This window comes from Tachypleus tridentatus, chromosome 13 (assembly GCF_004210375.1).
Source record: "Tachypleus tridentatus isolate NWPU-2018 chromosome 13, ASM421037v1, whole genome shotgun sequence".
NCBI classification, from domain to species: domain Eukaryota; kingdom Metazoa; phylum Arthropoda; class Merostomata; order Xiphosura; family Limulidae; genus Tachypleus; species Tachypleus tridentatus.
This window is the reverse complement of record NC_134837.1, coordinates 172,263,918-172,286,932: the sequence shown is the minus strand read 5'-3', so window position 1 is coordinate 172,286,932 and position 23,015 is coordinate 172,263,918. Positions and strand designations below refer to the sequence as shown.

Here is a 23,015-nt window from a genome sequence, read left to right as displayed (position 1 = left end):
TCCTATACAACCAATCATTGACTTTAATAAAATTCTCTCCTGAAACCTAGAAATTTAGTTACGTCATGTAAGGAGCTGAAACTAACGCTATAAACTAATTAACATCTACCAAGAAATGTTCATTAAGTAGAAACTAGTCTTAGGTGTTTATATAAAAAGAAGTATTATAAAGAAATTTGTTTTGTTTGTTTGGAATTAAGAACAAAGCTACAGAAAACAAGTTTTTGGCGGAAGAAGTACTCTTAAGACAATACATTTATTTAAAGTTATTAATTAACTTACTTTTCCTAGCATAGAAGGTAACTGATGATTATTTTATCAATATTAATTTATATTTAAGAACCAGTATTAAATAATATTTGAAAGAGTACACTTATCAATGCACCCATGTAAACAACTTGTAACGTCACTACGCGTAAAAGTACATTTAAGAAGAGTGATATTTCATTGGTTGGGTCTTCTCGTTTCGTAAGCAATAAAATCTAACAAATAAACTTTTGTCTTTTTTTTTTTTGTATCGAATGTTATCCTTGACAAAGTTACTCAGTAATTTAAGATCGTGATATTCGACTCAACTTAGTCGTGTTTGATAGTGTGAATGAAAGATATCAGCCGTACACTATAGAGTAAGTAATACATAATATTACATATAATGTAAGTTCGTCAATTAAAATTATCTCTTATGACGCAGATCTTCATATGTAGCTTAAGATTATACAATGTTAGGATTCTAAAACTGTTAGAGCATTAAGTACCGTTTCTATCATTTGAGGTTTCTGTGTAGATTTTGATCACTTCTTCCTGAAGATGAAGAAATATTTTTAATTATATAATTGTTATGTTTGTTGCTATGTGATAGTATTTGTCGTTGTGTATCGTTTTGATTTCTTTTACAAATATTATGTACATAGAACATATGTTTTTCTTTGTTATAAACTTGAAGCTACACAGTCTGTACTTTAACAAGAACGTGTATTGATAACTGGATTAATTTAGTTACAAATCCACTGACTTACCGTTAAGCTACGAAAGCTGTATTCATACTATGTTTAAAACCCTCTGTGAAAAAAATGTGCAAACATCATACGCAGATACACAACAATCCTTTACTGTTTTATTTTTAATTACTCTTTATCTGTTGTAATTTCGGGTCCTCATAGGTAAGGAACAACCTAACAATTGTGTAAATAATAAAACACTGTTATTTTTTATTGTTTTGTAATAGATGGCACGATCTTAATTTGTTATATTTTTCCTATGTCAGTATAAACATACGAATGACCATATCTTCTCTTGTCAATCAGACTGTTTTCATATGTTGCCATAATGTATGTTTCTATATACAATCACAATTCGTCAGTGCAATGTCCAAACCCCGGTGGCTCAGCTCTAAGTCTGAAAGTTCATATCGCTACAATTTGGGTTTCATATCACACTGTAAAAATTGTTTATAGTAATGTATACAAATTCTTTATAAATATGAAACAACTTTTTACTTTGTGTAAATTCCGTGTACATTGACATTCAACTAATAATAATATTATATTAAGATGTAAAGTGGTAAAACTGTGGTCGACAATTAATTTCATATATTATAGACTTAAAAACGGCTGGTATGGGTAGAGAAAGCACTAATAGAGGAAGGAACAAGCAACCCTTTCTTTCTTTGTTAACCTGATGATGACCGAAGAAGGTTGTTCACTCCTCTGTTTGTGCTTTATCAACTCATACCAGCCGATTTTACATATATAATTTTCTCTTCAAGTGGGTTTCCTCGTCATCACGGAAGTTCGTATAAAATTTACTAAAGGCATCAAAATTCTAGAGATTCACCGGTGGGTCAGGGTTAAATTTTTTGGCTTACGGAACCAAAATCCAGGGCTCGTTTATAAGTGATACTAAAATAAACAACAACAAAAGCTGGAAGATTTTCTAGTGAGAAATGAATTTAAAATATATTATTTACACTTTATAATTATAATCTGATTTATATATTTGTGCTTATTACACCTCTATAAAATTACAATGCAACTCTTCATTCGTAATTTTGAATATGATTAAATTATATGTTCCGGGCGTAGAAAGAGTGAAACATACAATTTCTTTTGTAGGAATGTGTATTTTTCTTATGCACAACCACATCGGACTACCTGCTGAGCCCACCGAGGGAAATCGAATCCCTGATTTTAGTGTTGTAAATCCGTAGACTTACCGCAGTATTAGCGGGGTGAAATTTTGTAGGATATTTTGTTATTAATGTAAACTAAAGATTAACAGAAAAACGTATAAGTATAGTATTTATATACAGACTGCATTATTGAGGTGATGTATCAATATAACGAAAAGTTACTTTTGCAGAATGAATTCAAAACCAGCCCAGTATTGTTCGAATAGACCAAAAAAGTTTATAAAGTTCATAGATTCAAGACTTTCACATTACTTCTCGAAGATGAGTGGATCAAACTGGGATATTGTCTTAGACTTTGGATGTGGTCCTGGTAATGTAACAAAAGATATACTTTTAAAACACTGTCCAAACACGACAAAAATATTTGCTGTCGATCTTCTGTCAGAATTTGTTGACTTCGCCAAGGAAACATTCGGTCATGAAAGGATAGAATATATGGTTTTGGATGTAATAGAAAAGTAAGGAGAAAATCGTCTTTAGAAATCTATATATAGACAGACATATACAAAATGTGTATGTTTTTTGATAAACTACCTTAACTGAATGGTGTCCTTAATGAAATATGTTTTGATTTCAGTAATTTCAATTGATTATATATATTTTCAAAAAATGCACGTTTATTATTGATTTACAAAACTTTTTTCTTCTCTAATATAAAATGATGGTGTACAGTAGTAATGAAGGTCTTTATATAAAGTCTAATTATATTAAAAAACTTAGCATATATGACTTTAGCAGGCAATGTATTCTCAATACTTATGTGAAAATGTTATTGAATTTATGCTTAAAATACAAAACCTTAATTTCGCGACTGCTCAGAGGTCTCCTCATATAACAAAAATTATGTTATACAGTATAACATATACTGTATAAACAGTATAAAACGCTTAGGGATTCAGTTTTCTAGCATAAATAAATTATCAATACTGAGTAAAGTTTATATCAATGAATTCACGTTACAGGGTGATGTTTTGTGTGACCAAAATAACTTACATGGCACATTGTGTGTTATTTACAGGAGCGATAGTTTTGTGATATTTCATTTTCTGTAGCACAGACTGAGGTAACCCAAGCCTAAAAATAATTTCAGAGGATATGCTTCACCAGAACGTTACTTCACACACCAAAGGTTAAGGCATAACATAAAATATAAAATATCCAATCTTGATTAACGTTTTCCTCCTTTTTTTTGTACCGAAAGTACTGAAACATTATATGATATAACACCATACTTAATTTTTATAGAGATTTTTAAAATTTGGTACATTCATTTACCAATACAACCTACAACTATACATCAAATTTGGGCTTAATTTAAGCAACGTTTGCAAAGATATTCAACAAAATCTGCTCACGTTTGAACAAAAGCATCGCGAGCAGATATGCAAAAAAGTAACAAAAGCTGTGAGGCTGAAACAATTACTACAGCTTCACTTCAGAATAAAAGTGGGCCTTTTTTATTTTTGTCACTCGGACTATCGATGGTCGATATAAAGCAGCAAGTGTCAAGGACGTGCAGATATATAACTATTTGTTAAGCCAAGCAAACTAAATTAGAAGTTTCTAGTTCAAGTTTTGAAAATTATCGTACTGGTGAAGGTTTATCATTCATTATTCATTGCCAGATTCTTAACATTGATTTGCTAAATTTTATTAAATGTCCGCATTAAAGAACGTTATATTATGTTAAGTTAAGCAGTTAACGTAAATAATAATCCTTGATACGGTTGAGCAAACTGCATGAAGGTGATGACAAAAAACAGTTAATCTAGATTCTATGGCGTTACTATAAGGGAGCTATTAACACTGCTTTAGAGAGTAAAAATAACACCGTATATTTACAAAATCTGGTTGTTTTGGGTTTGGTTTGTTTTGAATTTCGCGCAAAGCTACTCGAGAGCTATCTGCGCTAGCCGTTCCTAATTTAGCAGTGCAATATTACAGGAAAGACAGCAGTCATCACCACCCAGCGTCAACTCTTGACAACTTTTTGCCAACGAATAGTGGGATTGATCAACACATAATAATGCCCCCACGGCGAGAAGAGTGAGCATGTTTGGAGTGATAGGGATTCGAACCCCCGATCCTCAAATTAGGATTCGAGTGCCTTAACTACCTGGCCTAGCCGGGCCCGTTGATTCTGAAATGTATGTGTCTGCTCAGAAAAATAGGGTTGCGATTGTGCAGCTAATGTCGGTTATTGGTGATACAGAGTGTCACTTTTTTACTTGTTGGGGTTTATTGATATGTATGGACAACAAATCATGATATCTAATCAAAGATACTTTAGTTGTGAATAAAAGTTGTGGCTAAAACATTAGCACACAACTTAAACTGGCAGTTACACTTACATCCTTGATAATACTTTTACAACAAATTTTCGTGTGTCCATTATCATGCCCGAAGTTAAACAAAAAACGTGGCCTTACCACCCATAGTAACACAATCCACCTATAATAGATGTATTTCAAAACTTTGATAATACCATTCGGCTATAAAACCTTAATAACACGATTCATCTTTAATCTTAGTTACACAATCTGCAAATAGGAAAAATGTGTTTGGTACTATATTATGATATCATCCATTTCTGTGATGGTCGCGCCTTTTGATTCTATTTCGTAGAACTATTAAGTTACGCCAAGCAGTGATTTCTCTTGACTGTCCTAGCAACGCACCCCCTGCTGACACTTCGTGAACCATAACATCATTGTCTCTACCCCTTCGGCCTGGCATGGCCTAGCGCGTAAGGCGTGTGACTCGTAATTCGAGGGTCGCGGGTTCGCGCCCGCGTCGCGCTAAACATGATCGCCCTCCCAGCCGTGGGGGTGTATAATGTGATGGTCAATTCCACTATTCGTTGGTAAAAGAGTAGCCCAATAGTTGGCGGTGGGTGGTGATGACTAGCTGCCTTCCCTCTAGTTTTACACTGCTAAATTAGGGACGGCTAGCACAGATAGCCCTCGAGTAGCTTTGTGCGAAAATCCAAAAACAAACAAACAAACAAAACAAACTCTACCCCTTCCTATTGCCTTAAGTCGAAATATTAGTGGCACCCTCTGGTGGCGTGATACACAGTTCTTTCTCTAATTACTAATTGTCTCAGACAGCACTCAGGATGTGGTTAAATGGCTGCTTTCTTTTCGGTATAGTAGGAGATAGCCTTAGTAGCTTTGCCATAAATTTATATATAGGTGCTCCCCTATACATAAATGTCCTCCGGTGATATAGACACATGTTCACAGACTTGCAATACTAAAATTCGAAGTTCGATCCATCGCAATGAACATTACATATAACACCATCTGACTTTACACTAAAACAATCAAAAGTAAACAACGACAGCTCTGTGTTTCACGAATAATTCTATAGAATAGATTAAAATTACGTGGTAACATTTTAATTCTGAAATTCAAAAGGAAAACTTTTTATTTGTTGATTAGTCGTGAATTAAAAGTTGTGTTCTCAATAAACTATAATTTTCTATATCTTCTGTGAGAACACACACATACAAATATTCTGTTTGAATAAGGTTTTGAATACTGTTTTCTTCATTTATGTATTGCAAAAGTATTATTTCTGATTAAACACCAAGATTTTGTCATAAATATCTACAAATATAAATGTCTCAATATTTGTATATATTTGTGACATAAACCTTTCTGATAAGTGTCTTAGTTTTGACCAAATTATTGGGGTAAGTGTATAAAAATGAGAGAGACAATAGCACACGTAGCATTTCAGTAGCTTTATCCATTTATCCGAAGCAATCCAACTTGTATCTTGAAATAATACAAACTATATAGCAGTTGTATTATTAGCGTGTGATTATATATGCATACGACGGTTATTGTTTAGAAACACAATACATCTTCATTTTAGGACTCCCCCGCAATGGATCAAGATATTTGACAAAGTCGTCGCTTTCTTTTCTCTTCAGTATGTCAAAGATGTAAAAAAATTTTTGGAGATTATTCACGGTATATTGAAACCAGGGGGCTACTTTCTCTCTTTCGGTCTGGCCTCAGATCCTCAGTTTTCTGTTTGGTTAGAGATGTCAATGAAAGAAGAGTGGAAACAGTATTTCATTGTAAGAATTGATATTCCATTTATTCGTATTGTTTTTTTATAAATTGTTAACATCGTTTATCCATTTCCAAAGAATTAGAAATGTATCAACTAAAACGGGATTCTTGCTTACATAATACTGGAAAACGTTTTTATTACGCGATCTGTATCCCCCAACTACGAAAAATATTTATCCTGTGTGCATGAGATTTGCAATAATGGTCAATAGTTTCCTCTCCACCTCAGTTTCCCAGGGTGCAGAATACGTTTAACGGTGATCTAATGCACTGACTTCCACGTGCAATTAAAAAAATATCTTTCTACGAAATAGTAGAAATGATCATCCAAAAACTAATTTTTAGACTAAACAGGTAAATCTAAAAACATCATTACGATCACTTAAAACTCGACGTGACAAGGATTGTGAAGGTTCTAAAACCAAAATAAACGTTATTTGCTTTTATTATGTGAGTTTTCTTGTTACTTATAATAGTGATATCCATTCAAAAAGAAATTGTTAGGATACCAATCACAGTTGCCAAATATATACTGAAAAAATCATTTTTATTTTTTTTTTGGGGGCACGTATATTTATTTCGGTTTAAGCACATTAATCACTGTGCTGCGCCCGAAGTGAATGGAATGGGGGGTACAATCTGTGCATTGTTTGTTTTCTTTGATTAAACGCTAATGTTTTGATTTTTTATTGTTAAGCACAAAGGCACATATTCAGTTACCTGTAAAGAGTCCACAACAGGTATCGAAGCCCAAGTTTTAGTGTTATAACGACTCGACGTATCGTTGATCCAACGTGATAAACATTAAAATATATTAATCAAACAAATTTCTCAAATTAGTTTCTTTATGATAAGGTTATATTTAGCAATTAATTTGTATGAGCAAAGAATTATTAGATATTCAAATTCCTTATTTCCAACCTTATTTATCTTTCCCTAATCACTTTAATTGTTGACTAGTTTATTTTTATTATCTTGGAAGTTGATCAAAGAGAGTGAAACGCTTATTATCTCACACTTTTGAGTTTTAATTCAACATATTGTAAAAAACAACAATAAATGGAACAGTTGAAGTAAGAGTTCGTAACTTACTCCAGAATATCCACTAGTTGCTTGTCTTTCAGATGGCACATTTGATTGTCAAACGTTTAATTATACATATGAAAATCCTATTTCACTAAATATTCTTAGAAATATTTCCATACCTTAATTGTCAGAGCAATACCACAGAATATTCCCCATACTTTAAAAGTGACAGTCAATTTCTTAACATAGATGGTGGATTGTTGGGTGTTGTTAAATGGCTACTTTATTCTCAGTCAGTATGGCAGGAGAAAAAATAAGTAGCTTTTCCATGAAAAAAATATCTCTTTTTGGTAAGACAGATAATTTATTGTGCAACTTATCAAAGTCGAAAAAATAGATTGATATTCAGCATTATATTTTATTCATGTGATGATATTTCAGGGTAAATTGTGGGCATAATGAAGTCAATATAAGTGATATTGATAAATTTATTTTCAGTATCTCGATAAACTGTTTAAGTTAGTAAATTTATGCTTTTAGTATCACGTAAAAAGTTCATGTAATATTAAAATTATTTCATTTACCAACAGGGAGTAGAAAAATATATTCCTGCAACTCATACGTCGAAAGATTATTGTAATGAATTCAAGAAACTGGCAGAAGAATGTGGATTTGTCCCTATTGCTGTAACTTCAAGGTTGGAATCCTGTACTTTGGATTCAGAAAAAAAGTTTAACGGTATGTGTAACGTTTACTGCGTACGTATTTTAATAAATCATTTTGGTTATAGACTGCTGGAATTAACTCTATCGGACCTGCGAATATAATAATACTGATTCTAAGACTATTACATCAAATTGTAACACATTTATCAGTTATTAGAACATGTATACATTATATTTATTTTAAATACCAAAGTTTAAAAAATAAACCATTAAATTATCAGACTAAACCAAACAAATAATTCATCAATACATGTGTAGCAGCTATAAAAGTGTCTTTCAATAAAATTATTCCATTCTTCCTGTAATGACTGTTTTATTAATAACTTTGCTGAAAAGGTCTGATATATATACTGTCATTATGATTTTGTGTTTTAACTCTTTGCTACTTTGACTTAGGACTAATTTTATCGTCCTCTTCTCGCTAAATTTACATATTATTGTGATAATAACTGAAAATACAATAGCACAATTGTACCAAACTGGTAAATTAAAGATAAATTTGATTTTGAATTTCGTGTAAAGCTACACAAGGGCTATCTGTGCTAGCCTTCCCTAATTCTACAGTATCAGACAAGAGGGAAGGCAACCCTCAAGCTATTCTTTTACCAACGAATAGTGAGACTGATCGTCTAATTATAACGTCCCCACGGCTGATAGGGCGAGCATGCTTGATGCGACGTGGATTCATTTCCGTGATTCTCAGATTACAAGTCGATCGCCTTAACCACCTCGCCATGCTGAGCCTAAAGCTAAATTAACACTGTTACTTAGATCAGCTACTTACACCCTATTTTTTATATTGGTTACTTGTTTGTTTGTTTTTGAATTTTGCGCAAAGCTACTCGAGGGCTATCAGCGCTAGCCGTCCCTAATTTAGCAGTGTAAGACTAGAAGGAAGGCAGCTAGTCATCACCACCCACCGCCAACTCTTGGGCTACTCTTTTACCAACGAATAGTGGGATTGATTGTCACATTTTAACGCCCCTATGGCTGAAATGGCGAGCATGTTTGGTGCGACCGGGATTCAAACCCGCGACCCTCGGATTACGAGTCGAACGCCATAACACGCTTGGCCATGCTGGGCCCACATTGGTTTCTAGGCTGATTTTAAGTTCTGATCTATACAAACAACCTGATTTATTCAGAAGCTATTAACAACAGAAAAAAGCTGGTGAAGAAGAACGTTGACTAGAATTTTATTTACAAAATTTTTAAAGCTGGCATAAGGGAACAAATTTCAGTATGAAGTTCGAAGGTCAACTTACGATTTCCAGAGGTCCCAGTGTATCGAGTAAAGTTAAACTCAGGTTAAGTGATCCTAAAAGCATACAGTTAGACCCACATAATGGCTGGAGCTTAGCCACATGAACATCTTGAGTATGACTGCCAAGTTTCGTCCTACAAGCTTCAGAACAAAATCATAAGCTGAAGTAATACAAAATAACTTGCTATTGTTGACCAAACACTTTTCGTACAAGTATTAGTAAAATAAAAACGTTTCAGTTGTTTTTATCTCAATATCTTTAATTTTCTATTACTATCAGTAAACTGCTTTTTACTAGCTACAATTGATACATTTTACGTTATACCAGTTTTGGAAGTGATTTGAAAGATGAATCATACTATAATGGAAACTTTGCTTACGTGATACTGGATAAAGGATTTTATTACGCAATGTGCAACCCCCAATTTCACGAAACGTTAATCCTGTATACATGTATATTTGAAATAGGGAATCATGATTTTCCTGTTTTGCCTCCGATTCCCGTCACGGAGACCTTTATTTTTCTTATTCTTAGAATACAGATATGACGTCATGAATACGTCACACTGGTGCCATTTTTATAAATATATTAGTACTGCTTATTGTAGGTCCAACATGAGGGAGTGGATGTATGAGTATTTTATGGTTTCTTTTACCACTACTTTTCACCTGTTGAATGATCTTCATCAAATTTGGCATGAAGGTTTGTTGGGTCCGTGAGGAGGTACATGCACATTTACGGTTTTACAATTTGTGTTTTGTTATTCGCTTGTTTTTATATAAGTATAAAAGAAACAACATTCCATGCCCTAAGATAACCTTTGATTAATCACGAATTTACATAATTTCGTCGAGGGTATGGATACCCCAGCTACTGTGTATAATAATATAAGTTATATGAAATAATTAAGGTATTGCATAGGTACAATTTTTGGTAGAGGACAAAAATATTATGATATAACCTTAATATGTTTCTCTGTGTTATCATATTTATTATTTAACTAAAAATGTACCTAGTTCTTATTGTAAGAATACGTATTTATATTTATGTGTTTATGAAAAGGAGATTTCACTGACATCTTTATTTTTCATAACCCATGAACTGTTTCTAATTGATTTACTTAAAACTACCTTATGTATTTGTGGATTAGGCCTTTAACTCTATTTATTTATTTATTAAGTTGGGTTACTTCTAAATTATCTTTTTTCCCCTATTGATGTAAAACACTTCAAGTGTTTCACTCATTACTTGATTTTTTAAGATTCGAATTAATTTCAGAATATTGAGATATTTTCTCAGAAAAGCCATGAATTACCTAGAGTTGCATTTAATTTATTTAACCAAGGAACCATGTACCTCAGATGACAAAATTAACGCGAAAAGGAAGGAACGTAATCAATCATATTACGTTATTTAAAATGGCAGAGTGTGTATGTCACACAATGAGAAAGTTTCAATATAAATTAACTAGAGCGTAACACATAACACAAGGAACAGTCAAGTTCCTCCAGATTTTGTTATTTCCTAATTGGTGCCTTACATTTAATAAATTAAATATTTTTGATTTATAAAAATGTCATAATGTCATATATTATTATATACTTTTAATTAAAATGTATTTGTTGCTGCTTCCGTTAGTAGTTTCTATAAATGTTCTTTGTAGAAGTAATAAGCTACATAAAATTATTACTTAATGGTTTTTTAAATCAGTGGATAATCTAGGAAATGATAACTTTGTGTGCAAGCAGTGAAATGGTAAACTTAAAATTATTTTTATTTGGGAATATTCTTTACATTAATATTTTACAGTCAAATATTTTTAATTATTTGCAGATTTCTATGAATCCATTTTACCGGAAGAAATTGTTAAAAAAATACCGTTGGAAAAAATCAACAAATTCTTGGAAGACTACACGAAAACATTTTACAAATATGACGTAACTCATAATGTTGACGGAACAGTAACCGTTCAGACAACTTTGATTGAGATTTGTCTTCAGTCTAAAATTTCTAGTTGAATTCTGTTAACGTGTTTTATACAATAATCTTAAGATGTTATTAGCTATATTATATATCAGATTGAATCAAGTATGGTGTTAAAGAAAGACGGAGTTGCAAGTTAATCTATAACATTAAGAATTTTTATATTTAATGTAATCCAATAAAAATTTTGAATTTTACTAATTATTTAACAAGAAATACTAAAGAGAAATATGCTAGTATATTATAATAATAACCTGAAGATGTATTGAATATTATATCTTCTAACCATAATCGATAAGTTGCCTTATTAATTAAACGTGGAACTGCTTCCAAATTAATACTACACTTTTTCAGGCAAATGGATAAAGCTGATCTCAATCCCAAACATAAACAGAAAACTGCTATGTGTTGTGTTTAGCTTATCATAGCTAGAATATATATTTTGGTAATGAATCAGACATTCGCAACCGTAAGTGGACGTCATGCCAGAGTACAGTCTTATAAAATCAAATTTCAAAAATTAGTTTGTACGGTAGCTTACTGCATTCTTAACGCAAACAGCAGCCACAGTGTCAATGAAACGTAGTATAGAGTACAGAAAAAACACAGTTGTAAGATAATCTGTACCTTTAAGAATGTTTGTTTATCATTAATGAACCTAATAAAAATTATGAAATTTACTAATTATTTAACCAGAAATACTGAAAAGAATATGCTTACTAAAGCATTTCACAACTTTAGATAAAAGAAAAATTGATTATATTTTTGTCCTATTGCAAGACTGTTATCACCCAAAGTTGAAAGCCTTGTCTTCGTTGGTGAGAGATGGAAACAGAACAAAGTATGGAGCCCCTAAGCAAAAGAAAATAATCACTTAAACAAATATTTTCATTTACAACAATGGTAATTAATTGGTCGGTAAATAGCTTCCTAATATATATATATATATGCGATATCGGGCTTTCCATTACAATATGTCAACAGAAACCAGTGCATACGGTTATATCAAGCCAAAAATGGTAATGCATCATCAACAGAGTTGAAACTATGAAGAAACCATTAAAAACCATAAGCTTTTTCGCTATAACGATATGAAGAGATTTGTGTTCACTCTAAAAATTCTAAATGAATTCACTTAAACTGTTAAGTATAGTGTTATAAGCAAAACAACCTGTTATAATCCACATAAATTTTAATGCAACACTCCAGAATAACTCCATCTATGTTGTAATAACAATCTAGTTCAACAGAATAAGTGAAATAGTGGAACAAGTCCCAGTGGAATTACTCATATACATAGATACCACACTTTAAGAACTTTTTACATTAAACAATTTTTGGTTTATTTTTTCACTTAATTTTACCTATAATTTTGAAAGGGCTTAGTAATCCATCTGTTTTTAAACCAAATAAGCTGCCTTTAAGTGTTATCTTTAATAATCCAATTATTCATACATATGTGTTTTTTAAATCCTTTGAGCGTATGGTTGTTAATCGACTACACGAATTTCTTTCAAACAACAATCTAACAGCAAAAGTTGGATCTCATTGTTTCTTTTCTACACAGGTTAAATTATTTGCCTCGCCATCATTTTAGTGCTCCATCATGTTTTCTTCAAACCCCAGGCAATAACTGCCTTCTTTTGGATAGAGAGTGGTGATTCATAGTCAATAGAAATAGGCCCATAACTATATCCTTTGATAAAAAAAAAACATACAACTATCTAGTATAGCGCAATCCTATCTCTCGAATGTTCACATATTTTGTGTTGAAATGATATAAATATTTTCAGTTCGCCAATTTATGTTAGTAAACATACATGTCCAGAAAATCTTTCTAGTATTGTAAATATTAATAATAGAAAGTAATTCATCCATGGTGTAGAATAGAAATTATAAAATTCAACCTGTAAATGATGTGTATTATTTTTGTATAAAGTTACCTACAATATATCGTAGACGACTCATCATGCTCCTGAGTTCTGATAATAATATGAGAAGGTTTGATATGCAGTGTACCATACATATAAAAAAATATGTTTAATTAATTAGCTGGACAACCCATTATTCTTGAAATGTTTATTATTAATACACAATTCGTATATATGACGGTCTTCTTAGACAACCTCTAAAGTTAATATTTCTTCTTTAAACACACACACGTAAGCGAGTGAGTCCATGTTTTAGTTCCTGAAGATTCCGCTTTTCTTATTTTACTTTGTTTTTTCCTGTTCGCTTCAACTACAAACATATAAAAATTACATATCTCAAGTGTAGAAATGTAGTTAATAAAATTTACAATTTCTAGTGCTTCTGTGAGTACTGGAATTAATGTGTATTACTGAGTGGACAGTTATGCGTATCCAGTTACTCGATCACAGGTGATACCCGTTGAACGTCCTCCAATACCAACCTACTTCAATTTTAACAAAAACCATGAACAACAATTATATGATTCTTACGATAATCATAGTTGATATATATCTAGCTCTAGGGAAACAATGCTTTAAATGCAAGTGGATTTATGTATATATACACTGATAACTGCTTTATTCTTGTGATAATCTTGAAAGAACTTACTAATCTTACGTTTCTTGACATTAAATTAGCCTCTTCAACTATATGCTCCTTTTATCATGGGAATACCACAAGTACAGATAATAAAACCTTCTTTCTATATATTATAAACTTTTAATCCTTTCGGACATCAAGTAAAAATAACTATATAGCATGGCCTAATGCCCATATTTTCAGTGTTGAATTAGATACAATTAAATGTGTGTTATCATTTTTATAAACATCTTGCATGACACACCCACTTCTTATCAGGGAACATGAAGGTCACACAACAACCCAACGTTTCACCTTATCTAAGTGAAACCACTTGGTGCTTCAATTAGTCCTTCTTCTTTAATTTGTTAGATCTACACTAGTTCTTGCATTATTTTAAGATATAACTTATTACTATATGTCTCTGGACTTTAGAATAAATATATCTAGCGCTAGCAAATGATTGCATGATCTTTGCCATCATTCTCCATTACCTTCAGAAGCTTTCTGTCAAATAAAGGACGTATTACAATTATCTTTCTTGTTTGAAAAAATAGTAATTAAATTACTAATGTAGCCTAAAGCCAATAGCTTATATAGATATGTCAGTAGACTTTTACATGTGCACTGTTCGTGGCTCACAGAAAACCAAACCGATATTCGATTTCAGTCCACCTGGTCTATGTGGATCATAAATACCTGAAATGCAGTAGTAAAATTGTAAATATGATCCATATCATGTTCCAGTAGCAATAGTCAATCCTTTTTTGTGCCCGCTGCCTCATCTCTGCTCTGAGTGAAATATTCTGGACACGCCTATGAATTCAGCTAGCCAGTTGAATATCCCACAACAATTCTACCTACATATGTACTGCTCAACATTACGCCCACGTTTTGGGATGCACATGAAATATCTTTAGAATTCCATCCCGGGTACCAATAAACTATTTTCAGAGGTTCTCAAATATATAATCTAAATATGAAGTTTTAAGTGTTTATCAAACGTTTCGGGATTTTTAATTTCTTACACAAGATTAAGTGTGTGTGTGTGTGTGTATTTTCTTACAGCAAAGCTACTTCGGCTATCTGCTGTGTCCACCGAGGGAAATCGAGAGAGAAATGTTGGTACCACGACCACAGAAATTATTTCAGTATTTCTATATGTATTAGATATATACCATAACTTTGTCTCTTGACTTAAAATCTAGAAGAAAAAACACTTTTAACTGAGAAGGAGAACTTACTTCTGGAGAGAGGTTTATTTTCTGAGAAGAACAAATAATAACGTTATAACTACACAGTGTCCACGGTAAAAAATATAACGGTTACGTAAATCTTTGTTTTGTATTTCACGCAAAGCTACACGAGGACTATCTGTGCTAGCCGTCCCTAATTTAGCAGTGTAAGACTATAGGGAAGGCAGCTAGTCATCACCACCCATCGTTTTTAGTTTTCTCTTCTCAGATAAAAGACGGCTGATTTAAAGCAGCAAAATTATAGCGTGAAAGAACTTCCAGCCACATAAGTACTGGATAGGCCAAGCAAATTAGACTAGCAGTTTCTAGCTCAAGTTTTGAAAATAGTCATATCCGTGGACGGTTAATATTCATTAAACTATTAAGTTCAAATTTGCAAAATATTATGAAATTCTCATCATTAAAGATCATTTAGCTTCAGGTGATTTTAGCTTAAGCAATTAGCGTAAATACTGCTTGATACAGATGGACCAAGTGCAAACGAGTTGTGGCAATCAATTTATTGAAGAAGATACATTAAAACAGTTACATCACTTCATTACCGGAAAAGGAGAAACTTAAACTTCTGGTGTAGTGATTTAAAAAAAAGTGTGGTATTTGTACATTTCAACAATTAAAAGCTCACAATTACAAAAACTTGGTAAACGTGAAATTTAGAATGTCCAGGCAACTGTATTCTTACACGTATTGATATATCTTATGAGTATTATTAGGAAAATTAGTGTATTTTTGCAAGTATTTTTATTGTGAGATATTTTTCTTCATGAACAGCATATCCTATTTACAAATGTTTCAGCTTCATTGAATAGACTGACATACACCTAGTGCTATTAAGCCAGTAGTACTTATTGTAATTATTATAGAAAACTAAAACTTTAACACAATGTTTATTTTAATAAGGTTTCAAATATTTAATAAACATTAAAAATCTAAAGCTATTGGAATAAGTATGGCTGATGTTATGGCACCAAGTACGTTATGTCTAATCTGGTTGTGGGAAATCTCTCCACGTTAGGCTTGATATTGCAAAAAAAGTGCTAATATTTAGGAACTATTAATGCCTATATTTGCGAGAGGAATTGACACTTGGCTTTTAACATTTTAATATACTTTTTCCGAACAGAGAACTAGCCCATTATAGTATTTATGTTTAGAAGCAAGTGGAATTGAAGGTTTGAAAGAATACACTTATGAATATATGTGTCAAAATCAAACTCCAGTAACGACATGCAAAAAACACTTTAAAGAAACGCAAATTTCATTGGTTGAAACTTCTTGCTTCGCAACGAGTAAGTTTAAAAACTACAGAGTTTATGTGCGATATAATATCGTGATATTGGATTCAAGTTAGTCGTGCTTCTTTAGTGTGAATGAAAGGTATAAGGTAACAAAGTGTTAAAATAAGTAATAGATAGTATTCTATATGATTAATTTATTTGTATGATAGTTTTGTCTGTTGTTATGCAATGGTATTGTTGTCATCTAACATTTCGAATTCTTTCACAAATATTGTGTATAGAGAATAAATACATTTTTGTGAAGCATAAAATGCTACACAATTAATGTGTCTCAATACTGTGTATATTGATAACTGGATTAATAATAAGGGAGCTATACCCAAGATGTGTTTAAAATCCAGTAGACGTTAAAATGCGAAAACAACATACGTCTATAAACAACAGACCTTTATTGTTTTATATTAAACTACATTTTATCTGTTGTGATGTCGGGTTTGTAAAGGTAAAAAAATAAGATATCTATTATATAGATATTCAAACACTATAATATTGTTTCCAATAGATAATATTTCTATAAATTTTTATGCCTATTTTCTGTCCGTATAAAAATTAGGATGACTATATGTTCTCTGGTTAATCAGACTGCTTTCATTTGTCTGCCAAAATGTTTATTTCTATACCCAGTCTCAACTCGTTATTCCATTGTCAAATTTAATTGTCCACAGTGGTAAGTCTGAAGGCTTATATTGTAAAAAATTGAGTTTCGATACTATTTGGAAAGCATAACACAGATACCTTATTGTGCATCTTCTTGACTCTCCAGAAAAAGAAAATCCGTGACAATGAAAATGCAAAACTGACTCACTTTTGTAGCAGTATTTACACTAGAAACGCTTCACAAGAGAAATATGGAAAATAAACAATTTATATATTCTCGTAGTGACTTGTCTAAACTTCATAAACATTGATGCTCTAACTGATAAAATCATAATAAGATATAAAGTGGTTAAAACTGTCTTCAGATGCTTCGTGGATTGATCGATCATTTTATAAAAATCCTCAGAAACTAGAGCACTTACTGTGAATAAACGTCAAGTTTCTGGGATTACAAAACTAAATCCAGGGTTCCTTTTTACTGGATTACAGAGTACACATAACTGAAACAATAAGAACGGAAACTTCCTAGTGTGAAGTGATCTTGTAATAGATTATTTACACTTTTTACGTATAATTTCAGTTAAATTTTCTTTTCTTAAATCACAAAACAACTTTTCAACAATAATATTTAATATGAATGAATTATATGTTCTGCGAGCACGATGAGAAAAACATACAGTTTACTTTATTAAATATCTTATTAATGTAAGCTAAATATTTAACAGAAAAACTTAGACGCACAGTAGTTATATATTCTTAATATGACGCTTACACACAACGGAGACTTACTATCTTAGAACGAATTCAAAATCAGCCCAGTATTGTTCGAATAGATCAAGAGGGCTTTTAGAGTGGACAGATTCAAGACTATTACACTACGTCTCGAAGATAGCCGGCTCTAACTGGGATATTGTCTTAGACTTTGGATGTGATCCAGGAGACGTCATTAAAAATATACTTTTACCACACTGTCCAAGCTTAAGAAAAAAATATTTGCTGTTGATATTCAGCCAATTATTGTTGAATTCGCCAGGGAAACATTTGGTGATGAAAGGATTGAATACATGGTTTTGGATATAACACAAAGGTAAGGAGAAAATTGTGTTTATTTATATATACAAATAACCATATATTTAGAAAAATGTATATAACTGCTAATTATTCTTCAATAATAGCTGACATGACAGAACATTTTTGTATAATATTTTGTATCATTAAGTGGTGAAAAAAAAGGTTTTGGGAACATTTGAAGTAAACCAGTAACGACTCATCATGAAACATATATTCTGAAATACGGTTTGTCTTTGGTTTGGTTTGAATTTTCTCACAAAGATATAGGAAACCTATTTATGCTAATCGTTTCTAATGTAGTAATGACACATTAGAGGGAAGACACGCTGAGATAAACACCCACTGACAACGTTTGGGCTACTCTATTACCAACGAATACTGGGATTTAACATTACATTATAATGCAAGGATCGGTTTTCTGATTATATTTACATGTATTTGTGTGAATTATTAAATACTTGTGATATGAGTTATTTAACAAGGTGAAAGAACATATATCGTATCAATATATATTTGTATGCGAAAAGGTAGAGTTCTTTAACATCTTTTTTGTCATATCTCATGAAATGTTTTTTATTAGACTCAGTTAAGACTATCCTATGCATTTACTTATTAAGATTTTGCTTTCTATTTATTTATTAGTTAATTATTTTAAAGCAGAAAACCAATTCTTTTCTGTAACAAAATCAGTATGAAAAAGAAGCAAAATAAATCATATTACGCCATTTAACACGGCACAAGTTTCATATTATATATGGAGAATTTATCTTATCAAACTAACTTCAGCGTTAATACATTGCTCAAGGGACACTCAACATTATTCCAATTTTATTTCCCAATAATCACGTTACATTTAACAAATAACAGATTTCTTGGTTTATAAGTGAGAAAACCATTACAAACACTCGTATAAAGAAATGAAGTCCTAAAACATGTTTTTATGGATTCTTAATTGTTTTCTCGTTTTTAACCAAAAAGTGAGAGTTATTTCAATGTTACAGTACTGTAGTGTGGTATGTCATTACATATTTTGAATTAATACTTATTTTTAGATTTAGATACGTTTGCAGCTCGCTTCAGTGATTGGCGTAAAAATTCTTTGTAGTAGAAAGAAGCACGAAAATGACTGTTAACTGTTTTTTGTAATTCAGTAGATAATCCAAGAAACGATAAATTAATTACTAAGGAATAAAATAGTAAGCAATAACTTATCTCGACTGATAAATATGCTTTATATTTACTCATACTAAATTTTTTTTCAATCATTTTGTAGAATTCTATGAGTCCGTTTTGTTTGAAGAAATCTTTATCAAATATATCTGGAAAATTTCGACAAATTCTTGAAAGACAAGGGAAAGCATTTCCGAAATATGAGGTAACTCACAATGCTGATGGAACAGTCACTGTTTAACCTTCTCTTCTTGAGATTTGTGTTCAGTCTAAAATTTCTAGTTGAATACTAACTACTAACGTGTCTTATAACAATTATTCTTAAGATGCTACTAGTTATCAGATTAAATGAAAACTACAAAAACTAGAGTTGTCAGCTAATCTGTAACTTTAAGAAAGATTATTATTAATGAAATCTAAAAAATACTGAACTTTATTAATTTTTGAACAATAAAAACTGAACAAATATGTGTGTGTGTGTGCCATGAAACATTAAGAATGTACTGTATGTTGGAAATATAAGCCTAAATTAAAAACGGAGTTCGGGATTTCCTAGGCAAGAGCCAAACGCATAACATTTACCATGAAATTAGAAATACCGATTAATTTTAAACACTAACCGTTTCTCAATTAAACTACTTCCTGTTATACAACCAATGTTTATGATAAAAACAATTTTTTTTTTAGCAAGGGAGACTAAAAATAAAGAAATTGACAAATATTTGAAAACTTCGATATATTTATTATTTAATAAATATATTTCGGTGCTATTCTGTAGTTTGTGTGTGTGAGAATGAAGGATGCCCTCTCCCAAAACACACACACACACATATATAATGTATACACACATACATAATTGAAAAATATAGCTTGAAATCTAAATTTGGCCAAAATAAATTATTGGCTTTGGTTACGGTAAGGATTCTTTTCCATCCTTTCGAAACGTACAGATAGTTTGAAAATGGACCCTCAGTCTGCTTATTGTTTCACCTTGTCCTAAATTACTAGATCATTAAAAGATCATTTGGGCTTTACATGCAATACAGAATTGAGAAGAAATATTTAAGTTGTTGATGTTTTTGAGTATAAATTAGTAAATTACATGATTTTTTTTTCTGTTAAGTATTTTTTCAAATAATCATATCATGCAATGAAACAATATTTCCGCTCTTCTATTTTGACATTTCTAACCAACCGTAAAACATAGATCCTCAGTTAAGACCATTTTAATTACACTTTTAATTAGTATATTGCTCTAGCTCTTTATTTATCGACACTATGTAATATAGAGATATGCATATATTGAAAACATTATATTGAAAGATATTTGTTCAAGACAGTAAACAACTGTTTTTTTGCAAAAAAACAATTATCATACCCATTTCATATTATTTTGAAATTAACAGAATTCGAATAATTATATCATATATAACATTTCACTCTAAGAAAATTTATGTTTTTAGTTATTTATTTGTTTGTTTGGTGATTAGAGCACTTCACTCCCAAACTGCGTTTTAAGAGTTCGAACCCACTCACCGAATATATCACCAAGTAGTGTTAACTAACTTCTTTCCCTCTAAACTCTTACTCCTACATTTGAGATGATATAACCAGATAGCCCTCGATTAGCTTTAAGTAGACTTCGGTTAAAAAATAAAGCAAGTAAGTCGGCTATCTCAGCTTTCTCTCTCTAGGGACACTACTCCTGAAGTTTTACGTAATAAGGTCATAATGCTATCGCTCCTCAAATTTTGACAATATCTATTATGGTTAAAAATTCATTTGAAGTATAATTTATACAGATAAATTAGGTTTGATTTATTTAGAATGTCTTAGGTTGCATTTAATTACCGCTTATATCATCTTATGGACTCAGATCCCAAATTAAGGCTGTAGAGTACAATAACAGATGAGATATATTCTGAAGCCCTATGTAATCACGTGAGAAACATACAGAGGTTTAACACATTATACTAAAGTGATCTTGTATCCTCGTGATATCGATATTATCGAGATTGTAACATATAATTATATTCTATCTGATGACAACACATTTGGAACATATTTTCACACCTTCACTTTCTTCACAAAATGCCCTGTCGTAAGGTTGTTAAAGGAACACAATCCTACCTTTCAGAAATCCAAGGATACTGCGTAGGATGTTTCTACTGATATTCATTCTATTAATTAGCATAAATACTCATCACCACTCCAACTACTTGAGATGGTTGAAAGGTTATTCTTGGATATAACTTGTTTATATCTCATTTACGTAGGCTTTTGAGATAGAGATTTATACTGATTATGTGAAGAAAAGGGATGCTACATAATTTTCAGATAAAATCATAAATTTTCCCTGGATTAATTAGTAAAAGTTCTAAATGCTAAGAACGCCGTAAATTTAATTGAAAGCATACCAAATAAGTATTTAGTGTATCACTTAGTGAAAGGTTATTTTAATGTAGTAAAATCGAAAATTTAAAAATAATCCTATTTGATAAATGTGTGGTGTTTGTACGGTTCAACAATTATTACCTCACAATTACAATGCAACATAAAATTTTAGAATGTCCGGGCAATTGTTTTCATACATGTATTGATATATTTTAAGTGTATTTTTAGGAAATCAATATATTCTCATCAAGTATTTTTCTGTGAAATATTTTTGTTTTTGAAATGGCATATGTTTTTGAGATTTAGACTGGCAGATCAACGTACGTCCAACATGATTAATCCTGACTACAGTGACATCTGTCGATTCACAAGAAAACTCTAGTAATTATTGCAAGAAACTAAAAGTTATATACATTATTTCAATGTGGTTTCTTTATTTTAAACTGAGATGTATGAGCCTGAGATATTTAAGAAACATTAAACATTGAAAACCACCGGAATCATTGTGGCTGATGCGATTTGACACCCAATACGTCATGCCTAATCTGGTTTGGGGAAATATCTTCATAACTAGATTTTATGTAGAAAAAAAAATGCCAATATTTGGGATCTATTTACGGCTGTTTTAGCGATTAAGTACAACTGAGATGAGAATAGTAAACATTTTATGAAGTATTATAGGAGAAATAGTGAAAATGGACTCGTGTAACTCACAAAGTCCGGAGAAATCGAGAGTGACCGATTAACACCGATTATGGGAGAATTAGTTTATATCCTAATCTGATAATTTGAAGTCTTTGAAATGCTTCGGCTATTTCAAGAAACGATTCCATTCAGTTCCATGCTAGGCTATCTGAGTAAGTTAGCATTTGTTTGGTTTATCTCAAGCGTAGTTCATAACAGTCATATTTCACTATTAAAATGTTGCAGGTAAGTCAATAAAGGGTTTCCATTGGCCTGTTTGTTTCTTCAATAAATTCAATTCCACATTAAGATAGAATGTTATACAATGTTTTTCCCTTTCAAAGGGTATTTTGGTGGTTTTGTGTATTCTAACTATGATCGTATTATGTCTGGCTTCTGATTAATGTTTTGACTTTATGTTGTTTACAAATCCTGTGTACGTTTTCAGAATGATCTACACGTTTCTTTCTTCTTCATAATTAACTTTTGTCAAGTGTTTAGGGTATCCTTTGTCAAAGGGTTGTAGTTACGTGTTGTCATTTCTGATTGGCATCTTCTACGCAATAAATATTGTTTATTCAGATAATTCTAAAGCAGTGAACGAAAACCGTCTTACGTATACATACATCGTTGTATTTTAAGCATTGAATAGGTTAGGATTTCGATACGGTAGACATTTCTTTTTACCATAACAGATCATTGTAACTGTAAAGTATTGAAGTT

At 31.5% G+C, this 23,015-nt stretch overlaps 1 protein-coding gene across 1 annotated transcript; it reads left to right on the top strand.

The window, feature by feature from the left end:
* The first annotated feature begins 491 nt into the window (after positions 1-491).
* On the top strand, positions 492-13,239 carry LOC143237285 (juvenile hormone acid O-methyltransferase-like). The gene is made up of 5 exons (XM_076476362.1): positions 492-626; positions 2,359-2,646; positions 6,071-6,278; positions 7,890-8,037; positions 11,123-13,239. Exons 2-5 carry the CDS (start codon positions 2,360-2,362, stop codon positions 11,305-11,307), a joined length of 828 nt encoding a protein of 275 aa, XP_076332477.1. The 5' UTR covers positions 492-626; position 2,359; the 3' UTR covers positions 11,308-13,239.
* The last annotated feature ends 9,776 nt before the right edge of the window (positions 13,240-23,015 follow it).

What these genes read in the sequence shown, in the direction of transcription:
- LOC143237285 (XM_076476362.1), top strand. Translation starts at nt 2,360, where the DNA reads ATGAATTCAAAACCAGCCCAGTATTGTTCGAATAGACCAAAAAAGTTT. An exon ending in GTTTTGGATGTAATAGAAAA is followed by an intron (nt 2,647 to 6,070) that starts GTAAGGAGAAAA and finishes TCTTCATTTTAG; the next exon opens with GACTCCCCCGCAATGGATCA. An exon ending in TTCAGAAAAAAAGTTTAACG is followed by an intron (nt 8,038 to 11,122) that starts GTATGTGTAACG and finishes AATTATTTGCAG; the next exon opens with ATTTCTATGAATCCATTTTA.